At 45.5% G+C, this 15,306-nt stretch overlaps 1 protein-coding gene across 4 annotated transcripts in view; it reads right to left on the bottom strand.

The window, feature by feature from the left end:
* LOC149366735 (flap endonuclease GEN homolog 1-like) overlaps positions 1 to 15,306 on the bottom strand; it is a 141,443-nt gene that overhangs the window by 43,112 nt on the left and 83,025 nt on the right. For 3 of the 4 annotated variants that reach the window (XM_089565446.1, XM_089565309.1, XM_089565300.1), the window contains exons 5-7: positions 8,169 to 8,352; positions 6,659 to 6,748; positions 3,700 to 3,786 (exon numbers count right to left, since the gene is read on the bottom strand). In XM_089565446.1, coding sequence (XP_089421572.1) covers positions 3,700 to 3,786; positions 6,659 to 6,748; positions 8,169 to 8,352 — 361 coding nt within the window. The remainder of the gene's footprint in view (positions 1 to 3,699; positions 3,787 to 6,658; positions 6,749 to 8,168; positions 8,353 to 15,306) is intronic. The other variant, XM_089565379.1, reaches the window with a different exon arrangement.

Genomic DNA, 15,306 nt, shown 5'->3' on the forward strand with positions numbered 1-15,306 from the left:
TCTGAACTTGCGTCAACCACAAAATTTTAGCGATAAAACTCCCCAGATTTTCAGATTGCTTGTGTTTACTGTGCTGCTAGGCTTAGCGAGTATGCGTCGTTTGAGGTCAGAAAGCGCGCGAGGTTCAAACAGGTGTGCGCCCCACGTTCAGGCAACATGGCGGCGCCCGTGACAATAACATAAAATGACATGCAATGACATACAATGACAAAGCTGTAAACACGTTTTATTTGACATTTTTCTGCCCAAAATTTTAATCCTTGCAAATAATGTGACTCTTGTTATAAACGCAAACAGCTTTGCGGTGTATTATGCCAGCAACACTGATCGTCGTCTCCGTTTCGCGTTCGCGCTGTCGCTATGCATGGAGCTTGGCCGGTGGGCGAAGGAGCGACAGCCAGCCGTCGTCGCCGCGCCGCCTCGTCGCGTCGCTTACTTTTTCGCGTACATGGAGCTCAGTCTTAACACATGTACTAAGCTGAACACGCGCACGACACAACGCTCAGTACATCTCCCGGTGCGCTTTCTTCGGGTCCCAGCCTCTCAACAGCGCAGCAAAATAAAGACGCAGACAGAAGAAATTACGAGACGGGACAACGAATATTGAACAATAAACTAGCCGGAACTTCAATACGTTACATAACTGTTCTGTGACTGCTCTCTGCATCCCACAAGGGCCTTACATTCATAACTCGCTGACTTCAACGAGAACGGCAGGCAGCAGTCTGGCGACAATGCTTCTGTTGTGGAATATGGCGGACGTAGTGCAACCACCGTGACTGCGGGGCTTTATCGTGAAATTCTGGTCGCCGCAACTGCAGCGAAGACGTCACCGGCAGTGATAAATTGCAAGCATAAGATCTTCGCCACACTTCGTCAGGTTCTTCCGGAGATCTTCTTTCGTGCCTGCCATCCGGAGGCCAGGCTTGCTACCCGTAGATCGTAGCGTCCCAGCACTGATTATTATAGCTGCCCCGTTTTTAAAGGACGATACTGAGTAGACGCTGTATTCGGTGTTCACATTTCGCAGGGATCGTTAAAAAGGCCTCGCCTTTTGTTACTACCTGGTTGCTCCGACAGCGCCGTGGCTGCCTGGTCGATGTTATGCTCACAGGTCGCCTCGTTGCGCTCTTATCGGGTGACAGCGGAACCCGTTTTTGAGGAAAATCGGCTTGTGTGGAATCCCATTATCTCTGATCGGCGGGTATTGGCGATAGCTTTGTTGCATTGTTTTGCGCTGTGGTGCTATGCCAGCTGTCGCGATCGGATGCTGCCGTCAGCTAACTGCTCGCACAATTTGGCGCAATTAACTCCCTTTCTAGACTGGAGTAAATGCTGGTAAATCCTCATTTTTACTCCCTTATTCCCTCATGGGAGTAAAATGGAGGACAGTCCACCTTTTTACTCCCCATTCATGGAGTAAATGTTTTCACAAATGGAGTAAACAGGGTTGGCCGCCACCATTTTTACTCCCTTTTGGGTATATTTTTGTTTACAGTGCAGTCTAGAAAGGGAGTTAATTGTGCCAAATAATCAAACAGTGCCGAAATGGAGTAAAAAAACACACCATTTTGTGCAATCCGCCCCGCCGCCTAGCGTCTCGTCTGCTTTTAGTCAGTTGTCGGATAACGGCGGTGAGTGACGACCGCTTGGTTACCATCATCGCTGGATCTCTGCTGACTTCTGCTCTTTCACGGGCGCCTGCCACGGTACAAGATATCGACTTGTCGCCGTTTTCCGCTGCAGTACGTTACATAATTCAATTGCTCCTGTGAACCCTCCAGTGCTCTAACGATACCTGACTTTCCTTTGTTTGTGTCGCCACTCCGTTACAGGCCTACTTTTCACAGGCTTTTTACAGTGTGGTTCTCGCAATGTATTGCAGCAGATTATGTGTTGCATGTACATGGAACTGTGATAGAACATAGTGTCAACGCTGAGCTCTTGATTGAGCTCATGAGGCCACATTTTTTCTCACTCATGATCTCAGATGGGATTCACATATCACCTATGTCACATCAGCCGCCGTTAAAAGACTCCTGTTCCTCAAAAGGCATCTTCAACAAGCTCCTCCTCCAACAAAACTAATTGCATACAACGCTTTCGTACGATCGGTACTCGAATATGCGAACGTTGCATGGTTTCCGCATACTAAATATCTCATAGGAAAATTAGAAGCAATCCAAAGAAAGGCAGTAAGATTTATGTTTAATAAATACAGGCCTACTGACTCACCCACCGAACTACTCAAGACAGCCGGCATTCTCACTCTGGAAAATAGAGCTAAACTTGCACGACTAAAAATACTTTACCAGTTACTCCATAATCAGCTTAACCTTGATAAAACTAGGTACCTTATGGCCCCAGAGACAAGACCTACACGTCACAGACACTCAGAAACATTAAAAGAGCACACATTTCGTACGGACTGCCTGAAATACTCCTTTTTTCCACTCACAATAAGAGAATGGAACACCCTTGACCACTCTATTACACGCAGCACATCACTAGATATCTTCACTCAGTCAGTAGAAAATTATCTTCACTCGTAAACACACTTGAATTCTGAACCTTTGTTGACAACTTCCTTTTTTGCCTTGCTATTTTTCTTACCAGTGCTTGTTCGTTTCTAATGTCATATATATCCCATGTATTGATTATGTTATCTTGTCTTGAACTAACTGTACAATCCGACGATCCTATTGCTGTACCCGTGACTTTTATGTATTGAACCTTAATTAAGTGCGACACTGTAGTCGTTTATATTGCCCTTCAATCCTTCTTGTTCACTCTTTGTGTCCATTATTCATGACGTTGTTGTAGTTTTTACTTTGATGTGCCTTGTTCCAGCGCCCTTCCTGTTAAAATCCCCAGTGGATTGACAGTATCTTTAAATAAATAAATAAATAAATAAAAGCCAAGCCTTAATGAAGTGAATATAAAAGCAACTCTGCCATCCAAACTACCATAAGGTGTATTTTCATCTTTTCTGGTCTGGTTTTGGGTCAAATATAGCGTGGTGCATGACCGTGAAAACCACTCAGCGGCTCCTTTTCAGTTTTCAAGATACTGATTATAATGTTACATCCTTTTATCTACGAACATGGCCAACGAAACGAGCTCGTACAGCAAAAGGAGACGACAAGCAGACGACTCCTGCCGCGTACGCCGCCGCTGGGCTAGCAGACGGCGGAAAGAATGCGTGACGCGGGGTCACATTAGAGCAGCGCAGTTTCCCAAGTTAGGTTGCCGGCGGGCCGCAGAGCTACTGCCCATTTCCGCCGCTGTCACTGCTGTAAGAATGAGCCTGAATGAGGATAAATAAACATGACGCCATTTTTGGCCTCCATCTCTGTGGGTAGTAAAATATTTACTCCATTTTCACTCCGAAATAACTGCATTTATACTACAAAATAACTCCCTTATATAAGGGAGTAAAAAAACACCACACATATGGAGTAAAAAACTCCTTTTGGGTGTGCGTTAGAGGACAAGCCATTTACTCCCTTTTGGGTGTTTTTTTGCTAACAGTGTAGCTATCCGTGCTGCCGTCTACTTAATTTCAAGTCTTTCCGTTACCCTCCGAAACACAGCCCCACAGGGGAGCACTGGCAGTATACAACTATTATGTACTCTCCTCGTGAAGGGTCTTGGCAGACGGTAACGCTCAACCGTGCCGAATGTTTAGAACAACCTTACCTTTCCCTTAATGTTGAAGCCCCGGTAGACCGTCTTCGCGCCGTACAGAAATGCGTCGTTGTCTGCTGTGATGCAGCCATGCACCGCCTGCGCATGAAGAAGGGAGGGAGGGGGAACAGAATGAGACGCAACATGAGAAACGTCCAAGAAAAGAGTGCACAACAGAAAGGAAGCCAGTTCCCATTCACTTGCACGCTCCGCAATCCTCGCCTTCGTGGCAAGGAATACATAGCTTCACATGCTGTTTTAAGTTTCTATTGAGTAAGGTCTTGGTTTGGAGTGTTTACTGACCCGGTGTCATTTAACTGGGGTTAAACATTACTTTGCCATTCTGAATTGGTGGCTAGTTTGTGCGTTTGTTCAGCTTATTGATCTGGCGCCTTTGTTCACTGTTGTTAACTTGACGTGGCCATTTGAGTTGAAGCTCTTTTGTGCGTTGTTTTTGCGTTTCTGGTTTTAACTTGGTGCCTTTTGTTGGGAAAGCAACACTACGCGAGTCGCCGAGCCATTTCGCGGAGCTGAGGCAAGGCCATACTGCGCATGCGTGAGGAGCAGGGACGTCACACGGCGCACAGATGGTGCGCCGCCGCCTTAGCTGCGCGGGAGACTCAGAGGTGCCGCCGCCGCGTTCACCAGTTGCGCATGCACAGTAACGGCGCATAGCTAGCGTGCCGGGGCCGCCGCCGCTGCCGCGCGCTCTCCATCGCCTCTCTCTCTCCTCGTTACTTTCGCAATCCTCCAGGTTTCATCATCATCATCAGCCGGACTACACCCACTGCAGGGCAAAGGCCTCTCCCATGTCTCTCCAATTAACCCCGTCCTTTGCCAGTTGCGGCCACTGTATCCCAGCAAACTCCTTAATCTCATCCGCCCACCTAACTTTCTGCCGTCCCCTGCTACGCTTGCTTTCTCTTGGAATCCACTCCGTTACCGTTAAGGACCAGCAGTTATCTTGCCTTCGCATTACATGCTCTGTCCAAGCCCATTTCTTCCTCTTGATTCCTCCAGGCTTAAAGGGCAACTGAAGCGGTTTTCGAATTCGATGAGTTTTAAGTTGCCGAATGTGCGAAATGGGCTGGTGAACCCTGCGAAATCATTTTGCTCTAGCATTTGAAATGGTGGCGTAATCGCCGAATAAAGTCGTCGTCGGCGTTCAGCTTCTCTGAAGCGCACAGCGAGGGCAGAGGCCCCGATAATGACGTCACGTATGACGGCACTACGTTTCCAGCGAAGAAACGGTTATTCCATGGATGAAAACCGACGCCATCGAAGGTGGAGCTCACGATGCATTGTTTGGTGCCATCTGACGACGCACAGCAGCATGTAGGCGTAAGCAGCGTGCATTGAAATTTCGGCAACAATGACGTCACTGCCGAGTTTCCTCGCACTCTTCCAACGTAGTGAGGAGAAGCCTAACATAGTCCCAGTTTTAATCGACTATTATGTCACCATTTTTAATGCTGCGGCAAATATACTTTGCACGGTTTATCTAGAAGCTTGATGTATTCGAATTATTGAATAACCTCGAATTCTCAAAAAACCGTTTCAGCTTCCCTTTAAGCAGAACTAAACCACTGCCAATTTTTTCAAGGCATTTCCAAACAAGGTGGTCATCAAGTGCTTTACCGTTCGTGCGTTCAGAAATGTGTTGTTTGTGTTGGTAAAGCCAAGTAGTTCCCATGCTTGCTTTGCAAAGCATTTTTTTCACTTTTTTTTTATTACGAGGGCCAGCCCAGGGGAATAGATTCACTTGAGACTTTTCACGATTTATGTTCTCGAATGCTGCAAACGCACAGAGATTATCCTGTGTATAACACGTTTGGCAACCCAGCAAAAAAAAAAAAACTCTCAGAGACGTCTGGCTAGACGTCTCTGAGAGGTTTTTGGCTTGCTGGGAACTTAACAGAGCGTCACAGAGAGCGCTGAAATACGCCTTTGCGCTTCCTTGAGCAATAAAGTTGACAGTCTGCTCTTCGAAGTGCCGTGTGTGTTCCCTCATGTTTTCCTAACCCTTTCGCGCCGTTACACCCTCAGTATGAACCAATAAGCCCGGCAAATCTTATTGCATCGTATTGGCTGTTAGACGTTTGATCAGAATCTTCTTTCCCAATCCTGCATTATGGGAAACAGCCAATTACTGCGCATATCATTTCGGTAAGCTCCGCTGCGCCGTTCTGCTACAGCATACATAAACATTTTTGAACGGGTACGTGCTGGGCGAAGAAGACGGGACGCAACAAAGGAGCACACACGACATATACAGAGCGCACTGCGCTCTGTACATGTCGTGTGTGTTCCTTTGTTGTGCCCCGTCTTCTTCGCGCAAGTACGTACCCGTTCAAAGATGAACCAACTCGCCCAAACAAGAGTTTTACTTATACATAAACAGTACCGGCGAAATGCGCAGGCGCTGTTGAGAACAACCCAAAGGGCACCAACACTACATGGGACGTCCTGGGGACGTATGGAACGTCCCGCGGACGTCCAGTGCAGTTTCAGTGCCCAATGGGAATAGCGAGAAGTTATGTGCTTCTGCGGAAAAAAAAAAGATTCCAGATCCTTCACTTGTTGCTTCATCATCATCATCATCATCATTTATTTACCCTTAAGGGCCCCTGGGGGCATTACATAAGGGGGGGGGGCGAACAGTAATCAAGTCACAAAGAACAAAGTTGGAACATAAGCTTAGACACATAGATACAGCTGTGAACACTTCAAAAGAAAAACAAGCGAGTAAGTAGGTAAACACAAGAAAAAGAAAGAAAAAAAAAGAAAAATAAATAGGGCCTTCGACAAGAATCATTTGGGGAATAAATCAATTAACATCATGGAAAACAGTCCATTGGGACGTCAGATCCATGCTTAAGGTGCCCACATGGTGTGAACATTTCTTGTACTTGAAGCATAGGTCATTCCGCAGCAGTAAACGCTACTAACCAATCGTGCTGGTCGCACTCACCCCTTTTTCGTTGAGGAAAGCACACATGCTCTCTGCCTCGCCTTTGCTTCGACAGTACGGAAGGCCCAGAAAGTCAAGGAGCTGTCGACACTGGAGTCATCGTGCAGAGGGAAGAAAACAAGAAGAAAGCCAGCAACACGAAAATTATTTCTAATTCTCCATTGAATTTTTCAGTCATGGTTTCTTTTGTTGCGGAAGACACACTACGTTAGGTGTGAGCGATTTCGCGGAGCCCCGGAGAGCCCCAACTGCGCATGCGCGAGGCCCGAATGTGAAGCAGTTACTGCGTAATTTCCTTTCCTCAAATACAACTTTCATTTTCTTCATTACGGGCCCTCTTTGTCTTCTTTCACTCCGACTTCCTCCCATCCTGTATGGTGCGTTTCAGGTGTCCACCGAGATGACAGAGAATTACTGCCCCATTTTCTTTCCTCATAAAGCGTTGCGTTCAAAGGGCAAGGCATCGCGCCGAACGGGTGGTGCGTTCCGTGGACTCCCTGGCAGCGCTACAACACGCTGTCGGGATCCACTCCTAAAGGCGAAGCTTAAGCGTCACTAATTAGCTGTTAATTAATAGTTATTCATTAATCAGTAATTAGTTTTAGTAATTCGTAATTACTTAGTAACTAGTACTTAATTATGTGCGACGTCATCCAGTGGTGACGTCACCAGTGCCACAGAAGCACTGAAAGTGGTGCGGAAAACGCTTTCGCCTCTACGCACTTTAGACAGTCAAAGTGCCCCCTGAGATGCCGCCGCCGCCACGACTGCCGCGCCGTTGCTTCCGCAATTCTACTCCGGATGGCCATTGGTCAAACCACAACCAATTTTTCTTTGTACTTTTTGTTTGAAGTGCCTTTGTAACGTCGGGTTTTCGATTGATCACTACGTGGAGGATCACTTTTGCTAGCATATTCCGTGCTTCCAAAAGGCACAAAAGCAAAAATAGGGCATAAGTGAGATGATACAATTGGTGGCTACAAAATTCCAACACTATGGACCCGATGACACTGCCAGACTGGATGCGGTCGAATTAGGGTAACTACAGTTCTAGCCGGGCCGGCCGAGCCTGTGAGTTCCCTTACAAAAATTTTCTTATACAGTCTATAGACTGTCCATAGACTTCTCTCTATAAAGTCTTTGACTCTACACACAGATCCCAGAGAACAGTTTATAGGCAATACAATGTTATACAGTCTATAAGCAATCTATAGATTTTTGGCCACATACTTTTCGTAGACTTTTGTCGATAGACATTCTATAGACCATGAATACACAAAAATAAATATCTATAGGAAGGCAATAGAGACTATAAGAAGTCTATAGACTGTCTATAGACCCTTTTTATAAGGGATGATTCCCCAGTTCGTGTTTCTTTTGTCATTACTGGCGTCATGACCGACCACAATGAAGACGAAATAGAACAGTGCAAACTACGCTGAGACTTAAACTTTCATTTTATGCGATGTGACTGACATTGCCTTTCCTGAGAGATCCCGAGCATACGCACCTCATTTGTCGTTTCATCGAGGAGGGGCCTTGCTATAGTGCCACCGCTGCCGCCTTGTGCTTGCCTGCCACCCTTTCGCTTCGCCAGGACTTGTCTCTTTAACGCTGGAGCATCTCCGTCCAGCACGAAAAAAGGCTTGATTCCATGTTTCAGGATCAATTTCTTGCATCGCAATAACAGGTTCCTTATTGAACGAAAGAAGGGAATTCGTGTACGCATTTTGACGCATCTATTTCAGAGCGCAGTATATTATCGGTTCATCTTTTACACTCACATTAAGGTGCAGTGAAGAGGAATCTAAATTCGTCTTTTTTCCGCAGGAACTCAATCTACACGTTCCGAGCATTCTTAGAAACTTCGATTTGTTGCCCTATGTGGCCGATTTCCCTAATTAAATCGAATTAACGTGCGGCTCCCGCCGTTTTTTTTTTTTTTGAATTCTCTCCATACGGTGGGCGGAGTCGGCCAACGCGTGGAGTGCCTTTCACCCAGTACCATGGAGGAAGGAAAAAGAGAGGAGAGGCCCTTTCCACACAACTCCCTGGGAGAAAAGTGTGGAGGAAATCACGTGATTTTTCCACGATCGGGAGGCCATCTTGTCCAGGCAGCTTAGCAACGGCGTCGTAGTTGCTGCTTGCAAACCGGGCGGTAGCAGACGGCCGCGGCGTAGCATTTGCGGTGGGGCGTAGGCGTACTTTTCTCAACTGCTCGAGTTTGTTTTTGATCGTGCTCACAAGCTTTCGTTGGCGCCGTTCACTCATATCTCAGGCGGAATTCGCTGCAAAACTCTCGTTGTTGCGTGCATTGATTTCAACATGCTCGACCACGATCGCACGGGCATTTCGTCAACTGCGTCACTGCTCGGAGCCGTCGGGAGACCGCCGCTGCTTACTGAGGAGCACTCGCGCTGTTCGTTTACCAGTGATTCAATACGCCGTGCGCTAGAGAGGTCGTCGGCGTATTGCGCGGACGTTTCGCGTCCTGTGCGTGCAGTGTGCGTGTGCCATTCGCGCTGCCGATGCGCGGACGTTTCGCGTCCTGTGCGTGCAGTGTGCGTGTGCCATTCGCGCTCCCGTTTCCATCGGCAGTGAAACCTCGTTGCTATTTGGCGTGCTCTTGCAACGCTCTAGTGATCGTCACTGGTGTTGGTGTAACTATTTTCGTTTTTCGCGATTGCGCTTGTGTGAGCAGCGGGGGCCATGACATCGGTGGAGGGCGATATTTTAAAGGAAGCCGCTGCGCTCGCTTTGCATGCTTGCACGCCCCTGTTATACGCCGCCGGTAAAAATTAAAAGAAAGACCCTGCGCTTAAACAATACCTTAGAGATTTTTTTTCTTTAATAAAGGCGAAGGGTTAGTTTTGTTCACTGCAATATCTACATAAAGATACGAATGCACACAGGATGCCGAGAACTTCATTTGTAAAAAACATTTATTTTCTCACAAAAAACAACTCGCACGAAAAAACGTGGCTATTTACAATATCTTCACATCATATACAACAACACAAAAGCTTCTGCTCTATAACAAAGTCATCAACTGCAAACAAATGACATTTGTCAAAACTTCAACCCCATACGCAAACCTGCGCTCGGCTGCAGGTCCTTAAAAAAAAAAGCACTTTTTATTTTCGCGATACCTTCATTTGAGGAGAATGCAAAGGATTAAAAAGTAAACTGACGTATAAAGGTCTGTTAATAATGGGGTGAACTGTGCCTAGAATTAAAAGGAGTGCCATATACGCCGTGCGACGGTGAAGAATAAATGGGCACTCTTATTTTCGTTTCCACATTTCGTTTCCACATTTATTTTCGTTTCCAATAAATAAATAAAACATGTGCCCCCCTCGAACAAAATTTCTGGCTACACCACTGCTCGTGTGGAATTCGCGCGGCTAGGGGCCCGCGTTTCTAGCGTGTGCTTAGTTGTCCTTCGCCCACCGCAGTAATTGAAAGCGACGGTCATTTCCCGTGCTTACAAGAGTTGAGGAACAGGGAGGAGATTTTCGATTCCGGACGAATGCCCTTCCCGGGCATCGGTGGCCGTCGTGTGGTTTCGCGCGACGAGGGGCCCACGTTTCTCGCGTGTCCTTCACCTCACCCGGTGAAGGCTAATTTCGAGCGCTGAGCTAAACAAGCAAGTATACTAGTTTCATCGAATGCAGCCTTCAACTTCAGAGTCCCAGGGACGGGCGTTGCCAAAGCGGGGCCACCGCAGTAATTGAAAGCGAAGGTCACTTCCCGCGCTTGCAAGAGCTGAGATAAGTATTTTTCTCGGCTGCTACTAATTGTGACCAGGGCCGAGCAGTTGGAGACGGCGCGGAGACGACGCAGTACGAAGCAGTAACTGAAAGTAGCCGCCTGTCTCACACGGGTATTTCCGCTTTATTAACTTTTCCTCTGACGAACACCGGCATAGGGCGCCCTAAACCGGCCGGTAAGCAGCCAAGCGCCACCAGCGCGGGGATCTGTGCCCCTGCGGTAGCACGCTCCTTCGTTGGCTTTGAAACACGCGCGCAGTAGTCGAGGGCGGGACTTATGCGATGACGTCAGCCCGGACAAGATGGCGCCGAGCTGGTTTCCGGCTTCACAAAATGTCACGTGACGGCCTCTCCTCTCTTTTTCCTTCCTCCATGCCCAGTACCGTGGCGGCTTGCCGCACTGCCATCGGCGGAGTAATACATAGTAGTCCGTAGAAGCAAATAGTCCGCGCGTATTTTTATTTCTGCAGGCTTATTTTGCGGCTATATTATCTGCGAATGAAAATATTTATTCACGAAAACCTAAAAAACAAAATAAAGCGAAGGAATGTCTCCACGGAGCTGGCTGAAAGCACTCCACGCGTTGGTCGACTCCGCCCACCGTACGGGGAGAATTCCAAAACTAAAGGCGGGAGCCGGTCGTTAATTCGATTTAATTAGGGAAATCGGCCACACAGGGCAATAAATGGAAGTTTCTAAGAATGCTGGGAACGTGTATATGGAGTTCCCGCGGCAAAAAGACGAGTTCAGATTCCTCTTCAGTGCACCTTTCATACCTAACAATTCATACCGTAACAATTCTAGACAAAAACATTTTTGGATGGGAAACAGTTTATGAACGAAATTTTTTTCATATAACGTAAGATTTCAGTATACCAATCAATATATCCGCAGACCGCTCGACGGCAGTACAGCATTTTTTTTTTGCTATTAACGTTTTTGATATCATCAAGATGTTTTTCAACTATATAACTTCATCTCTTAGACTGTGCCTGCCATAGATTGTATGCACAGCTCTATGGTTGAGTTAGAAAACTGCTTATTACCCCTTCGCCACTATCATACATGGGAGCCTCCTTAGTAATGGGTATATAAGGTTGGCTCCATGGTATCCGTTCGAAGGTGAGTTGCATGCTCAGCTGTGTAGTGGAGCTCAAGTGCCGTCCGCGGTGCTGTTTCTAGCAAAGCGTTGTAAGCTGTGCGCTTGTTCTTAGCAAAGCGCTGCAAGTTGTGTACTTGTTCCTAGCAAAGCGTTCTAAGCTGTGTACTTGTTCCTAGCAAAGCGTTATAAGTTGCGTACTTGTTACTTGCAAAGCGTTGTAAGCTGTGTACTTGTTATTAGCAAAGCGTTGTAAGTTGTGTACTTGTTCCTAGCAAAGCGTTGTAAGTTATGCACTTGTTCCTAGCAAAGCGATGTAAGTTGTGTACTTGCTCCTAGCAAAGCGTTGTAAATTGCGTACTTGTACCTAGCAAAGCGTTGTAAATTGTGTACTTGTTCCTAGCAAAGCGTTATAAGTTGTGTACTTGTTCCTAGCAAAGCGTTATAAGTTGCGTACTTGTTACTAGCAAAGCGTTGTAAGTTGTGTACTTGTTCCTAGCAAAGCGTTGTAAGTTGTGTGCCATTACAACTGGCGGGCCTGCACAGCCTTGCAAGATTGCTTCATCATTTTCAATAATGTTACATTTTACGTTAACTGGATGCCTAACTAATGTTAGATAAATGTTATTCGTACATTTACTACAAAAACGTTGGAAAACAAGAAGCTAAGAAAAATGTATTAAAGATTGTTGTAATGTTTCGGCGTTGCCTGAGCAGTTGGTTCCAACTGTTTCTTTGGCTGGTAAGCTAATGATCTGACTGACGCTTCTTTTATGAGACTGGAGAATGCACTGCTCTCGTTGAATGCGTAAGTGCGCTGAAACAAGCGATGCTGAACGAAAATAATTTCACTTTTCATTCAATCGGTGAGCATCCGCTTCAATAGTTGGTGCCGGTTATCTTACCGGTGTATAGTTATCTAGAACCGCGGAGCTTTAAAAAAATTTTTAAAAATGACAAAAGTGACATATATTAGCGGCTCAATTCCAACCTAATTGACAAAACACGTGCATACTTAATACATTCATGGCACATGAAAATTTCGTTGAGTGTGCAAAATCTTTTTGAACTGCAGTTAGTAGTTAGTTTTCATTGTTCGATGTTAACCGTTATCGTAAAACGCGACCCGCGGTTCTCTAGGACTGTCACCAGGCGCCCGTGGGTAGAATTTTTCTTTTTTGCACGTGCCACAAATGTCCTAATATGCATGTTTTTTGTCTATTAGATGGAAATCTATTAAGGTGCTATAATATGCGCCACTTCTGCCATATTTGTTTTTAAGAGTGCCGGTTCCAAATAACTATACATTGGACCCCAAAACCTCTGTGCATATATCGAGACTCACATTTCATTAAAACGCTGCAGAAGCAGCCTTTTCTTTTTGGTGGAGTATAGTTCTTTAAAAAAACACGCAAGCAGGCAAGTTGAATAAAAGTACTGTTATATATATATATATATATATATATATATATATATATATATATATATATATATATATATATATATATATATAATACTCTGCCGATAATACTCTGCTGATAATACTCTGCCGCAAAAGCCACATTTTCACCTCTGTATGTATGGATATATATATATATATATATATATATATATATATATATATATATATATATATATATATATATATATATATATATATCCATACATACAGAGGTGAAAATGTGGCTTTTGCGGCAGAGTATTATCAGCGTTGGCGGACAGCCAGAAAGCCGGTGAATCGTCTAAAGTAGTGAGCTCATTAACTAATTTCTAATAATTAACTTTCTAACTATTAGAGTTCGGCGCCTAGTTACAATTGAAGATTTGTAGCCAGTCGTTAGTAATAGCGATATCAGTTTTTAGTGTATAGAAAATGCGATTACCCTTGGCGCAGGGGCGTAGCCAGGGGGCAGGGGGGGGCGGCTTATGGGGCTTCAGCCCCCCCCCCCCCTGAAGTTTTTTCAAACTGTCACACACCGCTGACCAACGCAACCACCGGCGCAGGCAGTCATTCTGGATTTTGTCAACTACAGTGTCTTTTTCAGACTCGAAATGACATTTTGGCGTCAACGTTGCTAACTCGGGTTGGATTTCATGGCGACGCCTATGCACCTGGAGTCACGTAACGCAGGGAGCCCCATCCCAGCACAAGCTTTCAAGGGCCTATCGAGGGCAAGCTAGAGTTCCTGTATATGCTCGCGCAGGGAGCTACCTTTGGTAGCATATACAGTAACTCTAGGGCAAGCGGGCTCGCCGCGGCATCTCGCGGCGGCCGCGGAGTCTACGGAGCCACGCATTTCAATTCCGAAACTTAAGGGGCATAAAGCTCCCATAAACTTTTGACGCGACAGCTGCGCTGAGATTGAAAAATTCGTGCTTTAGATTTTCAAATCGGGAACTTCAATTAATTTATTAATCTTATATTTTGCATATTTTTGCATACTTTGCAGAACTCGTTTATATATGCGCTCGTTGTTGCGACTAAAACTTCGGTATACATGGCCGGTGACAGCTGCTGCTGCGCAGTACATGGAACAAAGGGCACCGTCGTTGAGATTTTTCCCTGGCCGTTGCATATGTACAAAAATGTAAAGGTTCTTGAGCAACAAAGATTCATTAAAATATTTGTCCTCTACTTGCTCATTTCATGGCCTTTAAGTTTTTCACATCAGCGGCGTGCACTGCTTTGCTAGTTTCGGACTGATACAGTTATAGACCTCGGGTGATATTTTCTTTACTTATTAAATATGTAAAAACATGGAAGCATTGGTATCAGTTATGTGTGCCACGATTTCTAAGACATGCGAATACATTCTTTTATTTTAAAAAATACACATTTCACTTGTCTAGACAGTGCGTAGCGTTATCTAATACACAATGGCATTGTCAATGACAATGCAGTTATTATTCTTGTGTTTGATTCCTCTACAGATTCTATGAGGAGGCCATGCTGCAACATGAGCCCCCCCTCCCCCCTCGAACAAAATTTCTGGCTACGCCACTGTCTTGGGGCTGTGGCTCAACGCTCAACAAAATTCGGCTTTTTGACTACTTACATGCACTGGAAAGGTTGCTTTGCCTGAAAGCTTTTCGAAAGCTCATGTTTCTTGGTACGATGCAGCCAGATTTTGTCGAGACACAGCACCGAGGATAATCGCGTTTTCGAAATTCTTAAAACTGATTATTACTGACGACCGGCTACAAATCTCTAATTTCAACCACAGGCGCCTAAATATTATAGTAAAAAAATAATTATTAAAAGTTAGTTAACCAGCTTACTACTTAAAGGGATTCACCTGTTTTCTGATGTACGCCAACACTGGTAATACTATGCCGCAAAATACATAATTTTACTCCAAAAAGCCTATGGTGGGTTGTGCAAGATTGGGCAAACCAACAGCAACAGAACACGTGGATGCACGACTCGTCATCAGAAGCCGTACGTGTCATGCAGTGAAGGTGTCGTGTATAAAATACCGTTATCATGCGGGGGCCATTACATCGGCCAGACGGGGAGATGCCTCAATCAGCGATTGATGGAACACGCACGCGACGTCAAGAACGGGAAAGAGAAATCGCTTGTTGACCACATTCGTTCATGCGAAACTAAAACGTGCAAACCATTTTTCTGGAAAAACTGTTGTGCTTGCAAAAAGTAGGGACATGACCACGCGATCAATAATTGTAGCTGAAAGGGTAAATTCTTTGGGAGAGACATGCGTATGCACTCCCTCTATCTTTTTATGTGATAAAGAACTCTCGTTTCTCAGGCAACGCTA

The sequence above is a fragment of the Amblyomma mixtum genome, chromosome 1 (genome assembly GCF_055824585.1).
Source record: "Amblyomma mixtum isolate Tamu chromosome 1, ASM5582458v1, whole genome shotgun sequence".
In the NCBI taxonomy this organism is placed as follows: Eukaryota; Metazoa; Arthropoda; class Arachnida; order Ixodida; family Ixodidae; genus Amblyomma; species Amblyomma mixtum.